This window comes from Erpetoichthys calabaricus, chromosome 13 (assembly GCF_900747795.2).
Source record: "Erpetoichthys calabaricus chromosome 13, fErpCal1.3, whole genome shotgun sequence".
NCBI lineage: Eukaryota > Metazoa > Chordata > Cladistia > Polypteriformes > Polypteridae > Erpetoichthys > Erpetoichthys calabaricus.
This window is the reverse complement of record NC_041406.2, coordinates 69109237-69127618: the sequence shown is the minus strand read 5'-3', so window position 1 is coordinate 69127618 and position 18382 is coordinate 69109237. Positions and strand designations below refer to the sequence as shown.

At 39.3% G+C, this 18382-nt stretch overlaps 1 protein-coding gene across 3 annotated transcripts in view; it reads left to right on the top strand.

Moving 5' to 3' along the window:
* cdk14 (cyclin-dependent kinase 14) overlaps positions 1 to 18382 on the top strand; it is an 868117-nt gene that overhangs the window by 287638 nt on the left and 562097 nt on the right. For all 3 annotated transcript variants that reach the window (XM_028817112.2, XM_028817115.2, XM_028817113.2), the window contains one exon: positions 13330 to 13424. In XM_028817112.2, the coding sequence (XP_028672945.1) occupies positions 13330 to 13424 (95 nt within the window). The remainder of the gene's footprint in view (positions 1 to 13329; positions 13425 to 18382) is intronic.

The following is an 18382-nucleotide window of genomic DNA, read 5'->3' as shown; positions in this document are numbered from 1 at the left end:
TTGAAAAGAATCTGATTAGTAAATACAGCAGTAACTACAGCTGACATTAACCTTATTTTACAGAAGTTGGCTTAGAGTACAACTTAGAACAAACCATGATAACCTCTTCACTTCTTCATTTCTTTCCTTTCGCTTTTCATGTCGACTCTCACCCACTAGCTGAATTTCTGCCATCACACAAATTTTCTTTAAAATCTACACTTACCTTCTTCTCATTTAGAGAAACTCCATATATCTACTTGATCATTATCATCTCAGTCGTTGAATCTTTGTTTGGCTTGATGTCTTGCTCTCACTCGCATGTAAAGTATACCTCCTCACAAGGCTTACTTAAGCTTTTCCCCTCCTGTGCTGGAGAGCAACTTTGAAAGCCAGAATATCTCTCACTTACTCTCATTGCCAAATCTCCCATATTCTGCAAAGTCAATGTGTCACTTAAGTAGATAGACATTTTTGCTTTCTCTGAAAAAATTAAAAGTAATATACCATTCAGCACCACTCATGTACACAACATAGACTGCCGAATGCTGTTCACACCACTACATTTTTTAATGAAATCACTTCTGTACTTTGAGAATTGAACAGATTTTTTCTCAATAGCTTTACTCCAAATCCACCCTTACCTTGTATCCCTCCACGTCTATGCCTCCTGGCCCTTACTTTATACATCACTCTATCTTTCTTGTATTTACATTTCTGTGTTTTGTGTGCCACCATTTTTCTTTTTCTTTGAGCTCCCATGGCAGTCCCTTTCTACCCACTACCTCCAGTGTTATTACAGGACATTAAAAAAATCCTGTGTAAAGTCTCACATACATCTCAGATTTTTTTTATTATGCCCACACATCATCTTTCCTCCTATATTGACATCGTGTAGATGCTAACAATTTATCCAAAAACATGCTCAGGGCGTTTTTCTAATCAGAAGATGGAAAAATAGAGAAACTAACTCAGCTAACAGAGAAGGCTACGTTTCTTGCCTTTTTGGTTTTGTGTGTATTATCTGGTTTTCAATTTGCTTGAATACTTTTTATTTTACTGTACTCATTTTCTTCCTCTGTGATCTCAAAATAAATTGTACTATTTTGTTATGTTGGACTGTTCTGACATGTTTTGCCTTAGTTAGATGTTATGGTACACATTCTTCTTTAAGTAGCACCTTTATGTTTTTTGCATTGTCTCAGATCTGTCATACTCCTAACACCACCAAGTTCAACCGTTATTTCTATCCTTTCTTCTTTTACTGGTTGTTGTGTATATTCCTAAACTCTAAATTTCACTTGTCCACTAACTCACTGTTAAGTGTGAGCACAAATCATTTCTTGTTACCCTCAAGACACCCTAACTTAGTTGTTGCCAACAATAGGTTTTCCCAAATTAGAGCTGCCAGGCAAGAGAAAAAGAGGAAGGCCTAAGAGAAGGTTTATGGATGTGGTGAGAGAGGACATGCAGGTGATGGGTGTAACAGAACAAGATGCAGAGGACAGAAAGATATGGAAGAAGATGATCCGCTGTGGCAACCCCTAACGGGAGCAGCCGAAAGAAGAAGAAGAAGAAGATTCTCTTTCATTTTTCCTTCTGCCAACCTGTGGGAGGCTTATTAAGACAGTTGTCATCTGTCTTTTACCAACAGTCATCATTGAAACTGCAAGATGTTTGCTCACTATTTTCACCTAAACCTAGCAAACCATGTCAAGCATTGCTCTCACTGGTCCTCCGCCTGAAAAAACCTGCACCCTCTTCCATACTCTCACACCATTATTTGTACAACACTCTTATCTAAAGTATTCTTTACTTTTCATCACCTCCACCATTTTACCCAATTTCATGTTCATATTTATAATCCTCAATATTATCAAATGAAATTCTCTTGCTTACTCCATCCTTTTTGGTACTCTTGGCACCAAGCCATCCTCCCTACTATGCATAAGGATTTCAGCCATCATGAACTGATATTAAAGAAACGGAAAATGACTATAAAGAGTTGGGATTCCAAGGTGAGATCCAGTGTTGTGCAAGTTCACACCTCAAAAAAGCTAGCTCTAAGTTCAGTTCACACAGATTAAAATGAATAAATTCACGTTCATAATTCACCATTTCAATTTTGAACAAGTTCATGTTCAGTTCTTTTTGTATTTTTTTAAGGAGTGAGAATAAATGACCCATGAGTCTTCTTTTTTCAATTTTGCATGCCTTATATTAGGCTATTACAGTGTTCTTGAATAAAATACAATAATTATGAAGATATTTTATTTAAATACACTTTATTGAGTTATACACAGCAACAAACACGTATAACCATATATGCTAATATCCTTCTGGTCAAAAAAGAAATTAACTAGATGCAAGTATACATATAAATTTCTGCTCTATTTCTAACCGTGTGACACAAATGGTGACTGTGGAACCAGCTTGTAGGTGAACTAACCTATTACGCTGCCGGTCAATATTCACGTCACATATTGCATGTCCAATGGGGAAAAATATAAAGTGGCCTCGTGAAGTACAATGTTTTCCTAAAAGTGAAAATGGAGCTTCACTGCATGCTCGTGTCAGCGGAGGTCCAGCTTAAGCACAAGCAGGCAGACACAGACAGTGACTATTTGATTTTACGTTAGTTTTCCAAATACAAATAAATGGCAAAAAATTTGTACAAAGTAAATATTGGTAAAAATCCACTATTTGTGCTTATCTGAATACCGTACTTAGATTCAACTCCACCCCTACATTACAGGGTAAAGCAAAATGATTAATCTGGAAATTAACCAGATCCAGAATGTCACATAAAACTGAACTAGCTCACGTTCAAGTTCTTCAATTGCAAAAAAGTTTCGTTAAGTTCACCGTTCTTAGAAAAATGACCTTGTTCAATGAACACACTCTTTTGAACTAGTTCATGCACAACACTGGTGAGATCATCCATGTTTATTATAGAGGTTAACATTAGAGTGGTAAGTGAGCACACCGCCTTTTATGTCTTCCAAGACAGTATAGAGTGTTCTGCCAAGAACTGGAGAGTAGCATTTTAAAGAGAAGGGACCGAGAAATAAAATATTGTCAAATAAATGCTCTAAAGTCTGTTACTTGGAAATCCTTGTCAAGTTATCTAAAGCAAAACACTAAACTAAACTGTGGTCAGAATCCAATAGCAAAACACTGAGAACCAGGAACACTAAATCACAAACATGAAGCACAATAGTGTTACAATGTTCTCTTGCATTTTTGAGTTTATTCTTTTATATCAAGAGAGTATGGGTTTAAAAAGGCTATTCTGTGCCGCAGCTAAAATGTTACCTCTTTGGTCTGGCATTTATTTGTACATTGTTTTTTTCATAATTTTTCCCCTCTCCTTTAATGTTAGGGCAGAACCAGTAGGAGTTTCTAATGTATCCAGAATTTTCGACAAAGCGTCACAGCATGCCGCCAGCTTAATAATGCAATATGATGCAGTTTCGACGACACGGACTCTCATAATGGGAGCAGTAAACGGCTACGCTTGTAAGAGAATGAAATGGCATTGTGGTATTTACAAAATATGATGTTAAAATGAAATTAAGTCTAACTTCATATTGTACATAAAAAGTGAAAGTAAAAATGAACTCTCGATATTAAAATTCCAAAATAAAAAAATTTCACTCATAAATTAAAAATTAATTTTGTTATCAAATTGATAAACTGCAAGAAGAAACCGGAGGAATGTGTATAGAAGTGGACTGACTATATGAAAGACTTTTGGACAGAGTCTAGTCATATTGTGGTGTTTACAATTTTAAAATGTTTTCCTAGGTTTAATTTTTCTTTTGGACTTGATCATTTTTGCTGTGGCTTTCAAATATGTAGAATTCAGTTTTGTACTTGTGTTTTGATTTGGGTTTTTTTATTTTATCTTTAATGTTTCGAAAACGCCACAACGCCGTTCTGTTTTTTATTGGGCCCTACTGTTTTGGATGTTCATTGCCATGATGCTGTTGACTTGTTGTTAGGGGGTGTGGTTTCTAGAGTCATGTGACATCATGGCTACAAGAAGAATTAAACTGGTGCCGCCTTTCTCTGTATGTCTTGAGTTTGTGGATCTAGTCTAAACTCTTTACGAATACTTCTCTGCTGTTATTTTTTATTAAAGCAAATTTTTGGGTAGGTTCAATAAGACTTTAATTTTGGTTTCCATAATGACCTCTGTCACAAAATTTTTTGATTCCTAGTTTTGATTTCTGCCGGTCCTCTGGTTTAAGATTTCATCTCACGGTCCATTGTTTTCTTTTGCCAATGTGACTTGTCAGTTACATCTGTAGCAGAACAGGTCAGAGTCAAAGTTCTTCTTGTGGATCAGTAAATTATGAACTGTTGGAGCACCAGACAGATAAGTCATTCTTCTGGTATTAACTCTGACTCCTTCTTGAGTACCTTTAAAATTAGTTCCTGTAAACTCAGCTGAAGGCCCACACTCACAATATTGGTTTCAACCTTCAGCTGTGATGCCACATCTTTTCACAAGGCAGTTTAGTTGTGCTGTGGTTCTCAGGCAAATAAACAGTGTAATGGTGTAGGATCACCCATGTCTGTGATTGATGCCGGGAGCTGCTAATTGCTGGACCTGTGCCATGTCCCCACTATAAATAGGAGACAGGGGAAGAAAGAAAGAAAGAAAGAAAGAAAGAAAGAAAGAAAGAAAGAAAGAAAGAAAGAAAGAAAATGGAGGTTAAGTGGGAAGAAGGCAGGAGGCGATGAAGCCAGTGCAGTAGCGAGCAAGCGCAGGCTTGCTGTAATAAGGAGAGGCAGCTGGGAAGCGAGCCATAGTGGGGTGTTTGGCCGGCACCCGGGGGCAGAGGGATTGCGTCACTCCTACTGAGTTTTGCAGAGGAGCAGGAGTGACCACGATCGAGGATGACTTGCCGCGTAAGGCCACTGAAGGCAGCGGGAGTCTGAGGCTTGGGAGTTGGAAGCCCCAGAGTGAGCACCCTGGTCGCTGGGGAACTCAAGTCTCGGTGTGGTGGATCCCTACAGAGCTAGGGATCGAAAGGCTTCCAGACCAGAAGGAGAAGGCCAGCTGTAGGTAGGGCGACTCTCCTGATGCAGGGCCTGGATGGGAGAGGCAGGGGAGCCACCAGCTAAAGAAGGCACCGGGTTTTTAAAGGACTGCTTTCAGCCGTTGTTGTTTTAACCTTGTTATTAAATGGAATATTTATTGTATTATTTTATCCTCCACTTTGGATCACCCTGTTTTTAATGGATTATTTATTTAGTGACATTGTAAGCACAACACTTTCTTTTGAACACCATTTTGGTGTTGTTGAAATAAAAGCATTGTTTGCACTTTGCACTTTCCCCTTGCTTTGTTTGGTGTCCTCATTCTCCAGCTCATCCGGTTACATTACCAACGGTGTCGGGTTCAAGAGACTCCCAAAAGGAAGATGGGAACATGGAGCAGAACCTACATCATCACAAATGAGAATTGCAGAACCAGTAAGAAAAATGAGCAGGAGATGGAAGAAGCAAATAGAAACTGGTATAATCATAGTTTAGGTATCAACAAGAGTTAAAAAAGCAAATGAAGGCAGCAAAATTGTTCACCAAAGCCAATACAATAAACCAGAAATCATATCTAAAAATAAAGGTGCAAAGTCCTTATACTAGCTTTTCCTAATTGGCCCCAAGTCTAATCTTTGTTTTTAGTTTTAAGAACATGATAAAATTCTTTGATGCTAGAAGCTGTGTAGTGCTGCCATCTTATGTGGATGCATATTGATGACAAAATCTGTCAAATGAGCAAAAAAAGGTGTAGCAAATGTAAACAGTATCAAGATAGAGACACAAAATGGTGGAAACCATACCAAGACAAAAAACAAAATGTCAGCACCAGAACTGTGATAAAAATAACAAATAACAAGAAAAAACAAGTCTGAAAGGTTTGAATAGAAATTAACAGAGTCCAAGATACCAGTAGGGTTTATTAATCAGAGATGCACTCATCGAGTATTCTGGGTATCACTTGTTGTGGCAGTAATACAGTATATCTGAGCTGAGGTTTTAAGGCTTGATGCCCTTCCTGATTTCAGCATCCTTTAGACTCTTTTTACAATATGCCAGGCATGGTTCCCCTAGGTAACACTAATAATAATGTTAAATAATTTTAAGAATAGCAGCAGCTGATATTCCCCATTTTCTAAGAAGGCTTAAAATCCTAAATAGAACCTAAGGACCTTGCTAGATTTACAACACAATGAAATAAACATGGTGAGCATAAGTGGGATATTCTCTGATGGTATTTTAAAAAGTGTGAAAGATTGCTGAGGGAGTACATTTTAGAAAGCCCTTCCTCATTATAGTGAAAAATAAAAAATAAAATACAACAAAGCAACTGTGGGTATCAAAGGAGTCTGCTTAGAAAGTCAGTTTGCTTTGGAAGGATACTCTGATGAAAAGCATTGAAAGCTTCTCACTGTTGGAATCCTCTGCAAAAGCAGAGTCATTTTTCTGGTCTGTTTTATTAAGCATAGCCAGCCGCTCTGTCTTAGTTTTTTTGTATGTCTGTTTTTGATGTGTATAACTTTTAAATAGAAATGTCTGACCAAGAATGTGATAAAATGGCTCATTTTACTTTTCCCAAGGTGGAGGTACACTGTACTCAGTAAAAATAGTAGGCGAAGCATGTGGTCTATTAATGACATATTTTAAAATCATATCTTAAAATAAAGGACCTTAAGGCAAGATCACACTGATCTAGTACTGTTTTCTACAATTTTTCAAATACAGGCACTGTAGTATCATCTTTATTCAGACCAATTTCAGTTTTATTTAACAGTGTAGCTCTTCTTTCGGCATGTGCATGCACATTTGCCCATGCATCTCTTTTCTGGACCCACTTGTTCCAATACAGGGTTGAACCTATCCCAGCAGCAATGGGACCCAAACATAGATGGGAAGTCAGTCCTTTTGTAAACACACCTCCATGCTGTCTTTTGAGAGCCAGTTTAGCGTGACCAGTCAGCCTAATATGCATATTTCTTTTGAATGTGAGAAGGAACCATGTATCATAGAGAAAACCAGTGCTGGCCTTGAGAAAATACACAATTCCACAGGCAAATAGACTACGATGGAATATGAACAAAGATACTACTGCCATTCATATACACATTTAATTTATTGATAAAAATGAAATACCTGGGTTCGCTTCCTGGGTCCTCCCTGCATGGAGTTTGCATGTTCTCCCCGTGTCTGCATGGGTTTCCTCCAGGTGCTCCGGTTTCCTCCCACAGTCCAAAGACATGCAGGTTAGGTGCATTGGCGATCCTAAATTGTCCCTAGTGTGTGCTTGGTGTGTGTGTGTGCCCTGCCCGGGGTTTGTTCCTGCTGTGCGCCCTGTGCAGGCTGGGATTGGCTCCAGCAGACCCCCGTGACCCTGTGTCAGGATATAGTGGGTTGGACGATGACTGACTGACTAAAAATGAAATATGACAGCATTGAAATGTCCCTATGAAGAATTTACTGACAGCAATGATGCATCCTCAAAACAAAACACAATGAAGGAAAAAAGTGTGCATTACAAGCCATAGTGTGATGGTGCTCATGTATTGCCTTCTTTACTTTCTACATCCCAAAAATATGTGTAACATAATACAACATTCTCAGACCTGCTTAATACAAATTACTGGTTGGATGGGACAGAGCCTATCCCTGCAGCATCAGATGCAAATGAAGAAGGAACCTACTATGGATACTGGTCACTGCATTTTGAATCATCTGCGGTGGCTTGGTGACACATGCCAGAGTTCCTGCCAGAGTAAAGCTGAAGTAATCCAGATGTGACAAGACCAAAGCCTGCACTAGGAGCTGTGCTGCATATTCTTGCCACATACAGACTAATCTTGCAGTTATTGTAGCAGAGTAAATCTGCAAGAGCTAGCAACTATAACAACATGGTCCCTAAAGGACAGCTGGCCATCAATCACTTACTTGGTAGGTTTCAGCAATAGAGAGCGAAGCTGAACTGTAATGGGGTGCTGAATAGAAGGATGAGCTGGGATTGCAAGAAAGTCCATTTCTGCCAGGATGAGCAGGAGGTGATGTTCCTTCATCAAGGTTGCAATATCAGTGAGACATGCAAAGATTCTAGGTGATACTGTGTGGTCCTCTGGAGGGAACAACAGGTATAACTGTTGTGGCAAGCAGCTGGGGGTGGCACCCAGCCGGGATGCCCGGAAGGACCGGAGGAGGGCTTATGCCTCCTCCAGACCATGAGGGGGCGGCCGCCTGGTGGCTTTGGGGACCACGGGAACAGAGCTTAGAAGCTCAACCATATAGGGGCCTGTGGTCACTGCCAGGGGGCTCCCCGATACCTGGAGAGCCCTGGTCCTCAGCACTTCCACCACACCCGGAAGTGCTGGGGGGGAAGACGACCAGGGACATCCAGAGTGCTTCCAGGTGCACAGCTGGCACTTCCGCCACACCGGGGAGTGTCGGCAGTCACTCATTGGGAGGCACCTGGAGCACATCCGGGTGGATATAAAAGGTGCCGCCTCCCTCCATTCGATGGCTGGAGTCAGGAGAGGAAAAAGACAGAGCTCGGAGGAGAGGAGGTGAGGCGGCTTGAAAAAAGAGAGGCATTGTGAAGGGCCTGGACTTTGGGGTGATTGGTGCTGCGGCACTGGGGTTTGTGTGTGTTTCACCTTTGTAAATATTGCAAATAAACGTGTTGTGGTGCTTAAAACGATTTCTACCTGTCGGTGTCCGGGCTGCATTCCACACTGTGTATCATGAGCATAGCACTGCTATAAGCTTAATGCTATTACAAATGTAGTACAGTTAAATTAAAACTTAGATTTACATGTGAAAACAAGAAGTACATGAATAACATTGAACGCAGCAAAACTTTAAAATGAAACACGCATACTGCATATCTACCTACACTCTTTAACTACTAGTAATTTTCTTAAAGTATTACAAATTGTAGTTTTAGATTGGTAATTTGAAAGGTCGTCCTGCAGCCTATACCCGCTGTGGGTGCACTGAAATGCAACACAGCACTGTCAAAAATCAATGACTCTGGTAGGATACTAGAACTGGGACACCTTGATTGAATCTTTTTTTGTGTATGTTAAATTCATTTTTTTCTCATTTCCCTCTTTTAGATAATTTAAGAATCCTAAACCCAAGAATTGTTTTCTATGTACAGTAGGTGTCAAAATCATTTTGATCTGGGTTGCTCTGTTACTAGAAAGCCCCAAGAGGCATCATAGACCATGTCACGGAGCTAGGCTTTATAACCCTGCACAGCACTCAGTATGGTGTCCGAGATTACGGATGAAAGCCTTAAATAATTTCTGTCTTGTATTCGTAGTAGTGAAAGATTTCTGGTCAATAACTTATAGCATTCCTTTTCTTGGTTTGTGGTTTTAGCATATTGAATCTGTGACAACTCGTCCTTTGATTTGATTAAAGGCTCTTTGCAACTCTTGTTCAGACTTCACTCACCGTTTTGTTCTCAGGCTTTTGCCATTTGCATATCAGAATTTTAGATATTGATTCTCGTCATAGTTTCTCAAATACATGTGCATCTTCATTTAACACCATCATCGTGGTTATTCACTGCCTATATTGCCATCGGACACTTTGGAGAGGTTGGCTAGAACTAAAAATCCATTTGCATCTGATCTATACTGCCCTTTAGTCAAGCCACATTGGATACTCATGCCTGGCAGATCAGTAGGGATAACAAAATCAAAATGATATTGACACCATATGCCGCTGTAGGACACAGAGAAGAGAAAGAGATAGACTTAGTAACAGTCAATGAAAGGAGTTACTGAGGTGATTGAAAAACACCTTGAACTGCCTCATAGGCAAACAATAAGAAGTCTGCTGTGCTTAATTATACATTGTGTGGGCTTCCTCTTAGAGTTTCAAGCACAGCGATGCACTAACATTTAATCGATGAGCAGGGTGGGAGGTTAAAGATACGTGGGGTGCATGCTGGTACACTCGAAAGCACTGCTGGGACATAGCAAACACTAAAAATTAAGAAGTACCGGTACTCTGTAGCGGTGTGTACCAGCCCGCTTCTAGCACTTTAGCCGTTTTCAATCCCATACATAAAAGTGGATTTTACAGTAGCCGTTAGTCTTACCTGAAAACAAGTGTGGTGATGTAACAACAGGCATTATTTAAATGTGCATTGTAGTTCTAATTATAATACTTGATGCTATGTTTTAAATTACTGTAGCTGTAAAGTAGTAAGAAAACAATTTTAACAGGCTGTTCATAAAGCATTAAAATAGTCAGCTCTTTTTGATACAAATAAACAACCCAGCATATAAAGCTTCTATATATTGAGAAAGATTTCATTTAATACAGTATATGTTGGCATATAAGTCAGGTCTTGAAACCTGAAATATCGATCATAAAATCAGACCCCGACTTATATGCCCGTTCATTTTTTTTTTTTTACATCTTCTTGCCTCCTCCAATCTGCTCATCAGTTTCTCATATGCATCAAATTTTGTTGCAGCAGTGCAGTTACCAATTTCTTTTGCTACATCAACGACGTTTACTTTAAAACTAGCTTCATATTTTCTTCTGATCGAACGCTCCATCATAGATAAGGGATGCTCTTGCGATAAAGGTGTATGAGGGTGTGAGATACAAAAAACACAGATCAGTGCAAACGTTGTTTCAGAATAGTTTGGGTTTACTGTGTGGTCACGTAGGCACAATAGAAAGAGAGAGAGAGAGAGAGAGGTTAGGAGCACCCGCTGATACCGCTCTTTGCCACACCCACATAGAAAAAAAAAGGCAGTGTGCTCCGTGGTTACTCTCTCAGGTGGGTATTAGCATATCATAATCTCTTGAATCAATAGCGTGAATTTTCCACATTCGCCTTATATGACCGACATTATAAAATACCAGAAATTATACTGTAAAATCAAGTCCCGACTTATCCGCGGGAGAACTTCTCTGCGAGTATATATTGTAATCAAGTAGAAAACTTTTTAGTTAAACTCCTTGAGAAATGGGAAAGATGCTATATAAATAAAATGTATTATTATTATTAGTAGTAGTAGTTAGTAGTGGTACTAGCAGGAGTAGTATACTGCAACTCATTTTTATAAAAGCAGACTCATGCACAAACTCAGTCTCACATCAATGAATTTTAAAGACTTCAATTCAGTTATACTTCTCTACATTAACATACAGATATGACATCTGTTTGAGGCAAGTAAAACTCTCTGTTTAACAATAAATATCTACCATTTAGTTGGATGTTGGATATCTAATATCTTCTTTGGATGAAGCATTATCTTGAAAAACGCTGCCTATGTTGCACTTAAATTAATTTATTAGCTGATACTAGGATAGAGTAAGCCATGGACATTAAACAATCTGTGGCAAGTCAAGGTGAGCATTCATTTGTGTTTCAGTCCATTCCTTAGAATAAGGATCCATTTTAAATCTGATCTGTTCTAAATTTTGCTCTTCTACAGTTTTATAACTAGAGACCAGCTGGAGAACGTGTCATGTTGTACTTGTTCCTTGCAGCAAAATAAAGCTTCAAGTGTCATTTAGTAGTATGCAGAATACACACGGTATGCTTCATGGCTCTTGATATAAAGAATATGCTGTACTATGTGCATTATATATAATTTGAGATGCAGGGGTTTGTTGGAAAATCAGTTTTGAGTGGAGAAGTGATTACTGTTTCAAGCAGTAAGCACAGTTTATTTCTGGTCACTGTATTATTCTGTACCATACCATACCATTATCTAAACCTGCATTACCCTTAGGAGGGTCATGGGGGAGCTGGAGCCTAAGCCAGCAAGCATGAGGAGCAAGGCAGGAACAATCCGTGGACAGGGCGCCAACCCAACGCAGGTTTAACAGACACCACTGACAGTTTAACGTCAGTAGTCCACCTAACCTGCATGTCTTTGGACTTTCATAGTAAACTGCAGCAACCGGAGGAAACCCACACAGATATAGGGAGAACATGCAAATTCCAAGCAAGAAGGACCCAGGATGCAAACCCTGGTCTTCTTACTGCAACAAAGTCACTTTACCAATGTGCCACTGTGCTGCCTGTATTATTTTGTAGTTGTGTAAAACCAAAAACGGAATTTATTTTGCCAAAGGACACATGGCAATCCCAACACTGGCCCAGAAGATATTAAGGAATGTGACACTCTCTGAGGTTAGCATGGCTGGCTTTCACTTATACACTTTCTGAAAGCAACTTGCAGCACACTGCATAGACCGCCTGCTTAATTCAGCTACAGTCCAAAGTTTTGGTGTATCCCCTCTCAGTCCGGATGTAGGCTTTTTAAGACTTTTGCGTAGGATGGAGAGATTGGACCTCGGTTCTGTTTTGTCTAGGTCTTACCTGTTGAAGAATAAACAACAGATAAAATATCATGAGAAGTCAAGCAAAATGACACATTTTATTGGCTAAAAACTAAACTAAAAAAGATTACAATATGCAAGTTTTCGAGGCAACTCAGGTCCCTTCTTCAGGCAAAATTTAATACAGAGACTGAAATTCCCTGTGTTAATATATTAATAATAATCTGCTTATATTCATGTCAGTCAAATAAGGCAGACAATGTATGTGTTTATATTAACATATAATAAAGTACTATTAGAATAGTGAATCCCAGAAGACTAATCACTAACAAGAGTTAATTAATTACAGTTAAAGGAGTATGCCACTCATTGCCCTTTTCTAGGAAATGTTAAGTTTTTCCATCTTCAGGGACTGTCCTATGTCACAAACAAAATTACACTTTGATTACTAACAGTGGTGTCCACATTACAGCATCTTGATTCATTTAGTGTTTGTATCCCAAGTATTTTTATAGACTGCTGCTTGAACAGAAGTGGTCTTATTGTAACCACAGTCACTTCCTCAAATTACTTAATTCTCTGATTAAGGTTCGGCAGTTAAGTATATCCCCCCGTCTGGCTGGAATCATTCCATCACTGTGAGAAAAAAATAACACTTCCTTAAAAAGTTTTTAACGAAACCTTTCCTTTTTATTTTCAAATAAAATCCCTTTGCTGGATCCAATGTCATGGATGTATGATCTGGGTAAGAATCTGCAGAAAGCTGAACATCCGGAATGCTAAATGATGCATAGTTGTGCCCGTGTTACCAAAAACTTAGCATTAGCTGTAAAACAAAGTAGCCACCAACATACAGTAACTAACATGTAACCTGATAACTGGAAGTCCTCACAAAGCAGTTTATGAAATGTAAACGTATTATTATTATTATTATTTCAAAGCCTTAGTAACGAATGTGTCATTATTAAATTTATTTTCTTTTTTTCCCCTTTGTTTTAGCCGACAAGCCCAAAGTTTGGGAAAGCGGACTCTTATGAAAAACTTGAAAAATTAGGTGAAGGCTCTTATGCCACGGTATACAAAGGGAAAAGCAAGTAAGTTCTTTAAAAATATTTATACTGTGCTAAGTGTGGGAAAAAAGAGGAGTTGGTACATTCTGCCTGAATTCTTTCCATTTCAAACGAATGGTCTGCATATCAATGTGTGGATTAATTATGCATGCCAAAGGATTTTGGGTGAGATGTGACTTGAATTTTTAGAGAGACTCTTAGAGCATCTAATGTTCAGTGGTTTTGATCTCAATGAACAGCTTTCTTAAGTGACTTTTTTCCCTAGCCCTGTTAGATAACTGAATTACAGATACTCTATAATAGTTTACAATGGGAAAAAAACTTCTATAAGGTTAAATGTGGATAAAAGCTATTCATTGGAAGGCAAATTTTTTGGAAGTATTTTATAAGCATCAGTTTTTTTTACAAGAAAAAAGATTCTGTGCTTCTGTAGTATGATTGTGTATATTAAAAAAATGCACCCTGGAATAGAAATGCCTGTTGTTTTTCCATAAAGCTTGTTTTTTTTCTCATGCATGATGGTAAAATACTGATGCCTGTTCATGCCAATTAATCAGAATTTCTGCTTTTTTATGTAGCTGATTATGGTACTCCCCCCCCACCCCACTTCTCACAGTTGCCTTCTCTTACTACACAAGTACATATTTTCTGTAATTTAATTTTTATTTTTGATTTCTAACATTTTATCAGTGCAACATGGTGGCACAGTACTTTGTGTTGCTACTGTGAAGATCTAGCCTGTTGAGTTCAATCCCTCATCTGAGCACAATCTGCGTTATGTTTGCATGTTTCCCTGCCTGTGTAGACGCTTCTCTGAGTACTCCCATAGTCCTCATAAATACCAAAGACACTTATGTTGTGTTGATGGATGACTCTGAATTGCCCTGATTGAGTAACTCCAAGTGTACCATTTGATAGACCAGCACAATTTCTTGTGTTGTGTAACAGCCTTGGGTTTTTTTTCCCTCACTTGTATTTTCTGTTTTATGGCTGTTTTTGCTAATTGCTAACTATTAATTTTCCTGTTATTGAGTTTTTTTTTTCCTGCTTGGCTTATTTATAATTTGTTAATGATTTACTGTCTCTTTAAATGAGTTGCCATTTCCTGCACTTTGTGGGTGGAGCCCCAGGAGGCGGAGGCACCCTGACATCACTGTTGCTGGGACCGCCTTCTGGCTTTATTAGTGGACCAGATAAAGAAACCCAGCAGTGGGTTATTGAGTTTGTATTGGAGTGAAAGAGAATATTGTAATTTCTTTGATGTATTACTGGTTTCTGGATTTGACTTTGAATTTGTGTATTTGGACTTGTTTACGTTTAAATTTCCTTGTAGGCATATCGTTTGCTGTACTTTTGAGCATTTCTGTTATTCATAAATATTTCTCATCTTCTTATATAATATGCTACCATGGCTATCTGTTTGCCTGTCCAGGATTTTAATCACCTGTATGTGGTATAGTGGGTCCACAGCTCTCATCAAAGGCCCATTTTAAAATAAATAATCACTGCGCTCGCGGCTTAGCGAAGGGGCGTGGTGGTTGTGTGGCTGAAGCGGTTCTCAGGGCGATTCGTGATGTGGGCGTTTCTCACCTAAGTGCACAGGTGAGAGACCGCCCGCATCCGTGATTGTTCCTGAGGCTGCTAATTTGCTACAGCTGCCATGCCCTCTTGATAAAATAGAAGCGCGAGTCGGCTAGAAAAAGAGAAAGAAAGGAGAGAACGAGAACGAACGGAGGTTGTAGGAGAAAGCAGGATGCAGGGAAGAGAGAGAGAGAGCCGGTGCGGGAGAGCGAGTGAGCGAGTGCAGGCTCACATGCAGCTGTGCAAGAAGCCTGGGTGTTGGGCCGACACCCGGGAGTAGTAGTAGTGGTCTCTCCCACTGAGTGATCATGGAGCGGGAGTGACCAGTGATGAAGGGTGGATGACTCTCCGCGTAAGGCAGCGGGAGTCAGGACTTGGGACATGGTTTCCCCAGCGTGAGAGCCTTGGTTGTTGGGGAATCCCAAGTCGTTGTTCGGTGGTGCCTACCGGAGCCAGGGATCGGTGAGGCAATCCAAACGGCAGAGTGAAGAGAAGGCCAGCTGCAGGGAGGGCGACTCTCCTGTTGAGAAGCCCAGACAGGGGGAGGCAGGGGAGCTGCCAGGTATAAAGGCACCGGGCTTGTTGTTGCTGTTGTTTTTTAAAAAGAATGCTTCCTGCATTATTTTAACCTCGTTGTTTTTAAGAAGACTTTTTTCTAATGATTTTAACCTCAACGTTTTCACTACTGTTTTTATGGATTATTTATTTAATGACTCTTTTTGGAAGCACTGCACTTTATCTAATTTGAACACTGTTTTTGTTCTGTTGTTATAAATAAAAGCACTTGGCACTTTTATATGCCATCCCCTTGCTATGTTGTTGCCTCACTGCTTAGCTCATTGGTAGCATTACCGACGGTGTTGTGTTTAAGGGCTCCCGGACAGCAGACAGGAACATGTAGCAAATGCACATCGTCACACTGTAGCTCGCAAACCGTTTGACCTATTAACCTGAAATATGGTACACATATACTATGTGACGTTTACTATCCTCTTTCAGGATGATGATTGACCTCCAAGGTTATTCCTCTTTTTATTTTCATTTTATTTTATTGTAGAATCAACTCTCGGCAGTGGCCAGCAGGGCAGCCATGCGGCGCATGTTTACGGGCGCCATTCTCATCCCTACCGCCTTCGCCATCACTTCCCCTACCTCTTCATATCTTATATCAGGGGTGGACAAAGTCAGTTCTGGAGGGACGCAGTGGCTGCAGGTTTTTGCTCCAACCCAGTTGCTAAATTAGAAAACAATCCTTGCCAATAATTACATTTCATGGCTTGTTAGTGCTTTAACTCTGCCATGTCAGGTCATTCTCATAACCTAGATTTTTTTTCCTTTCTATGGATATCATCCAAATGATTTGAATTCTAAAATGGACTCAATCTTTCACTTTTTTCTCTTCACTTTCCTTCCAAATATTTAATTAAACCAAAGAGTGCACAATAAATACACACAGGTGTAAATGGTAACAAGCTAAAAGGAGAAATGCTGATTTATTTTGTCATTTGCATCTTATTGCTAATAAGGAGCAATTAAAAACCAAGAAAACAGCTGTTTAAGACTAAAATAAGCAATAAGGGCTCAAAATCTTAACGACTGAGACAACTAAAATGAAGCAGAAGTGTTACTTGAGCAATAAGTGCTTCTTATTAAGCAACTGGGTTGGAACAAACACCTGCAACCACTGTGGCCCTCCAGGAATGATTTTGCCCACCCCTGTCTTAAATCGTTCTTGAGGCAGATTGAAGACTTAAGTGCTAGCTTAAGTGAAAAATTAAGGAAAACATTCTAAGTAATTGCAACACAAAATCTGACTTAATCAGTTTTAACACGAAAAGATGCCAACGAAAGGGGAGAAGAAGCGGGCCATTAGGGCAGAGAAAAGAAGAGCTGCTCAGGAAGCAGCAAGCGCATCAACCTCTGAGCAAACGAATGCTAAACGTACAGAGAAAGAGGATGAAAACTATGAATACTCAAGTCAAGTGTATTCACTGCACATTATCGTGCAGTACGCCATTACCGGTGTGTGATAATGCAGAGTCTCTAGATTTATTGTGAGTGATGTAGTGTCAGGAAATAATAACGTACCAGAATCGTAGTTGGTGCCAGGCAGAAGGTCAAAATTGAGAGATCAAAAAAATATAATGCGCCAGCAAGGCACTGGGGCAAACACAAAATCAAACACAAAGAAATGATTAGATCCTTCTCATTAATCTTCCACTTGGCCTGTTTAGAATTTAAACTGAGTGTGTACTCACTCTAGGCACATTTGTTCCATACTGTGCCTAAGCATGATTGTCCCCGCTCCCTACTCCCCCGATGGCCTGCACTCACACTATGCTTTAACATTCTGAGTGAGGGGCACGGTTTCGTTGTCATCATGTGACTTTGTGTGTGACAGCATACATTTTTAAATGATTTTAATTATTTTTTGGTTTTTTTTTGGAGTTGTGTAGGATAGGATAACACTCTATTGTCTTACAGATTTATTGAGTATGCAGCATGGCATTTTGTTGTTAATGGTGCTGCATGTACAAGAACATTTTTACAAAGACAAATAACGTTAAGAGAGGAATTTGTAGCTTTTCTTGCCAACCACAATTCACGTTCATTTATAAGGTGAGAATAAAAATCTGTTTTTAAATCAGATGGTATCGAATGAAATGATTAGCATCATTGACATCATGTCTGTGTTCCGTGCTTGGGCACATTTAGCGATCACATTGTTCGTGAATTCTACTGAACTGTGCCAACTGAAGGATAATCTCGACTTGAGCCATAGCTGTATTTATACCAGAACTTCTGGGTACATCACAAGCAAGGTGATCGTGGTCATGTGACCCATTGTTTGTATCATGTAAATAATAAATGTGAAAAATAACCTAAACTCAAGTCATTCCCAAACAAGTTCCAATGTGTATTATGACATTATGAAACTTGTTTTTACAAAGCCAGAGTTTTCATGGTTTCTCTCTCTCGTGAGGTATTTTTGATATTTCTTGAGACTTTATTGCATTAGAAGCCAGCTACCCATTTTTAGGCCTGCGCAGACTGAAGCCTACATGTAATCGCTGGGATTGGCTGAGTTGAAGTGGGTCTTTTGGAAGCTTCACACACCCTTTCACCATGTCTGGAACACTAGCTTATAATATCCTGGGCTTGTTTGCCATTTTACCTCTGATGGTGTAAAGATAGTGATTGTCTCTCCATGATGTTATGATTTGAGTACTTTTTTAGTTTTTTTGGGCTTGCCCAAAGGTAGAAAAATTATCCTGGTGTCATTTTGTTGGTTTTGACATCTAAGTAATCTAATTCTGATGTAAAATTTTAATAAAGCTTCCATTTAAAAGTTGATTATTTTTTAACCATCCTTCCGTACACCATTTTGTTTTGACTATGTG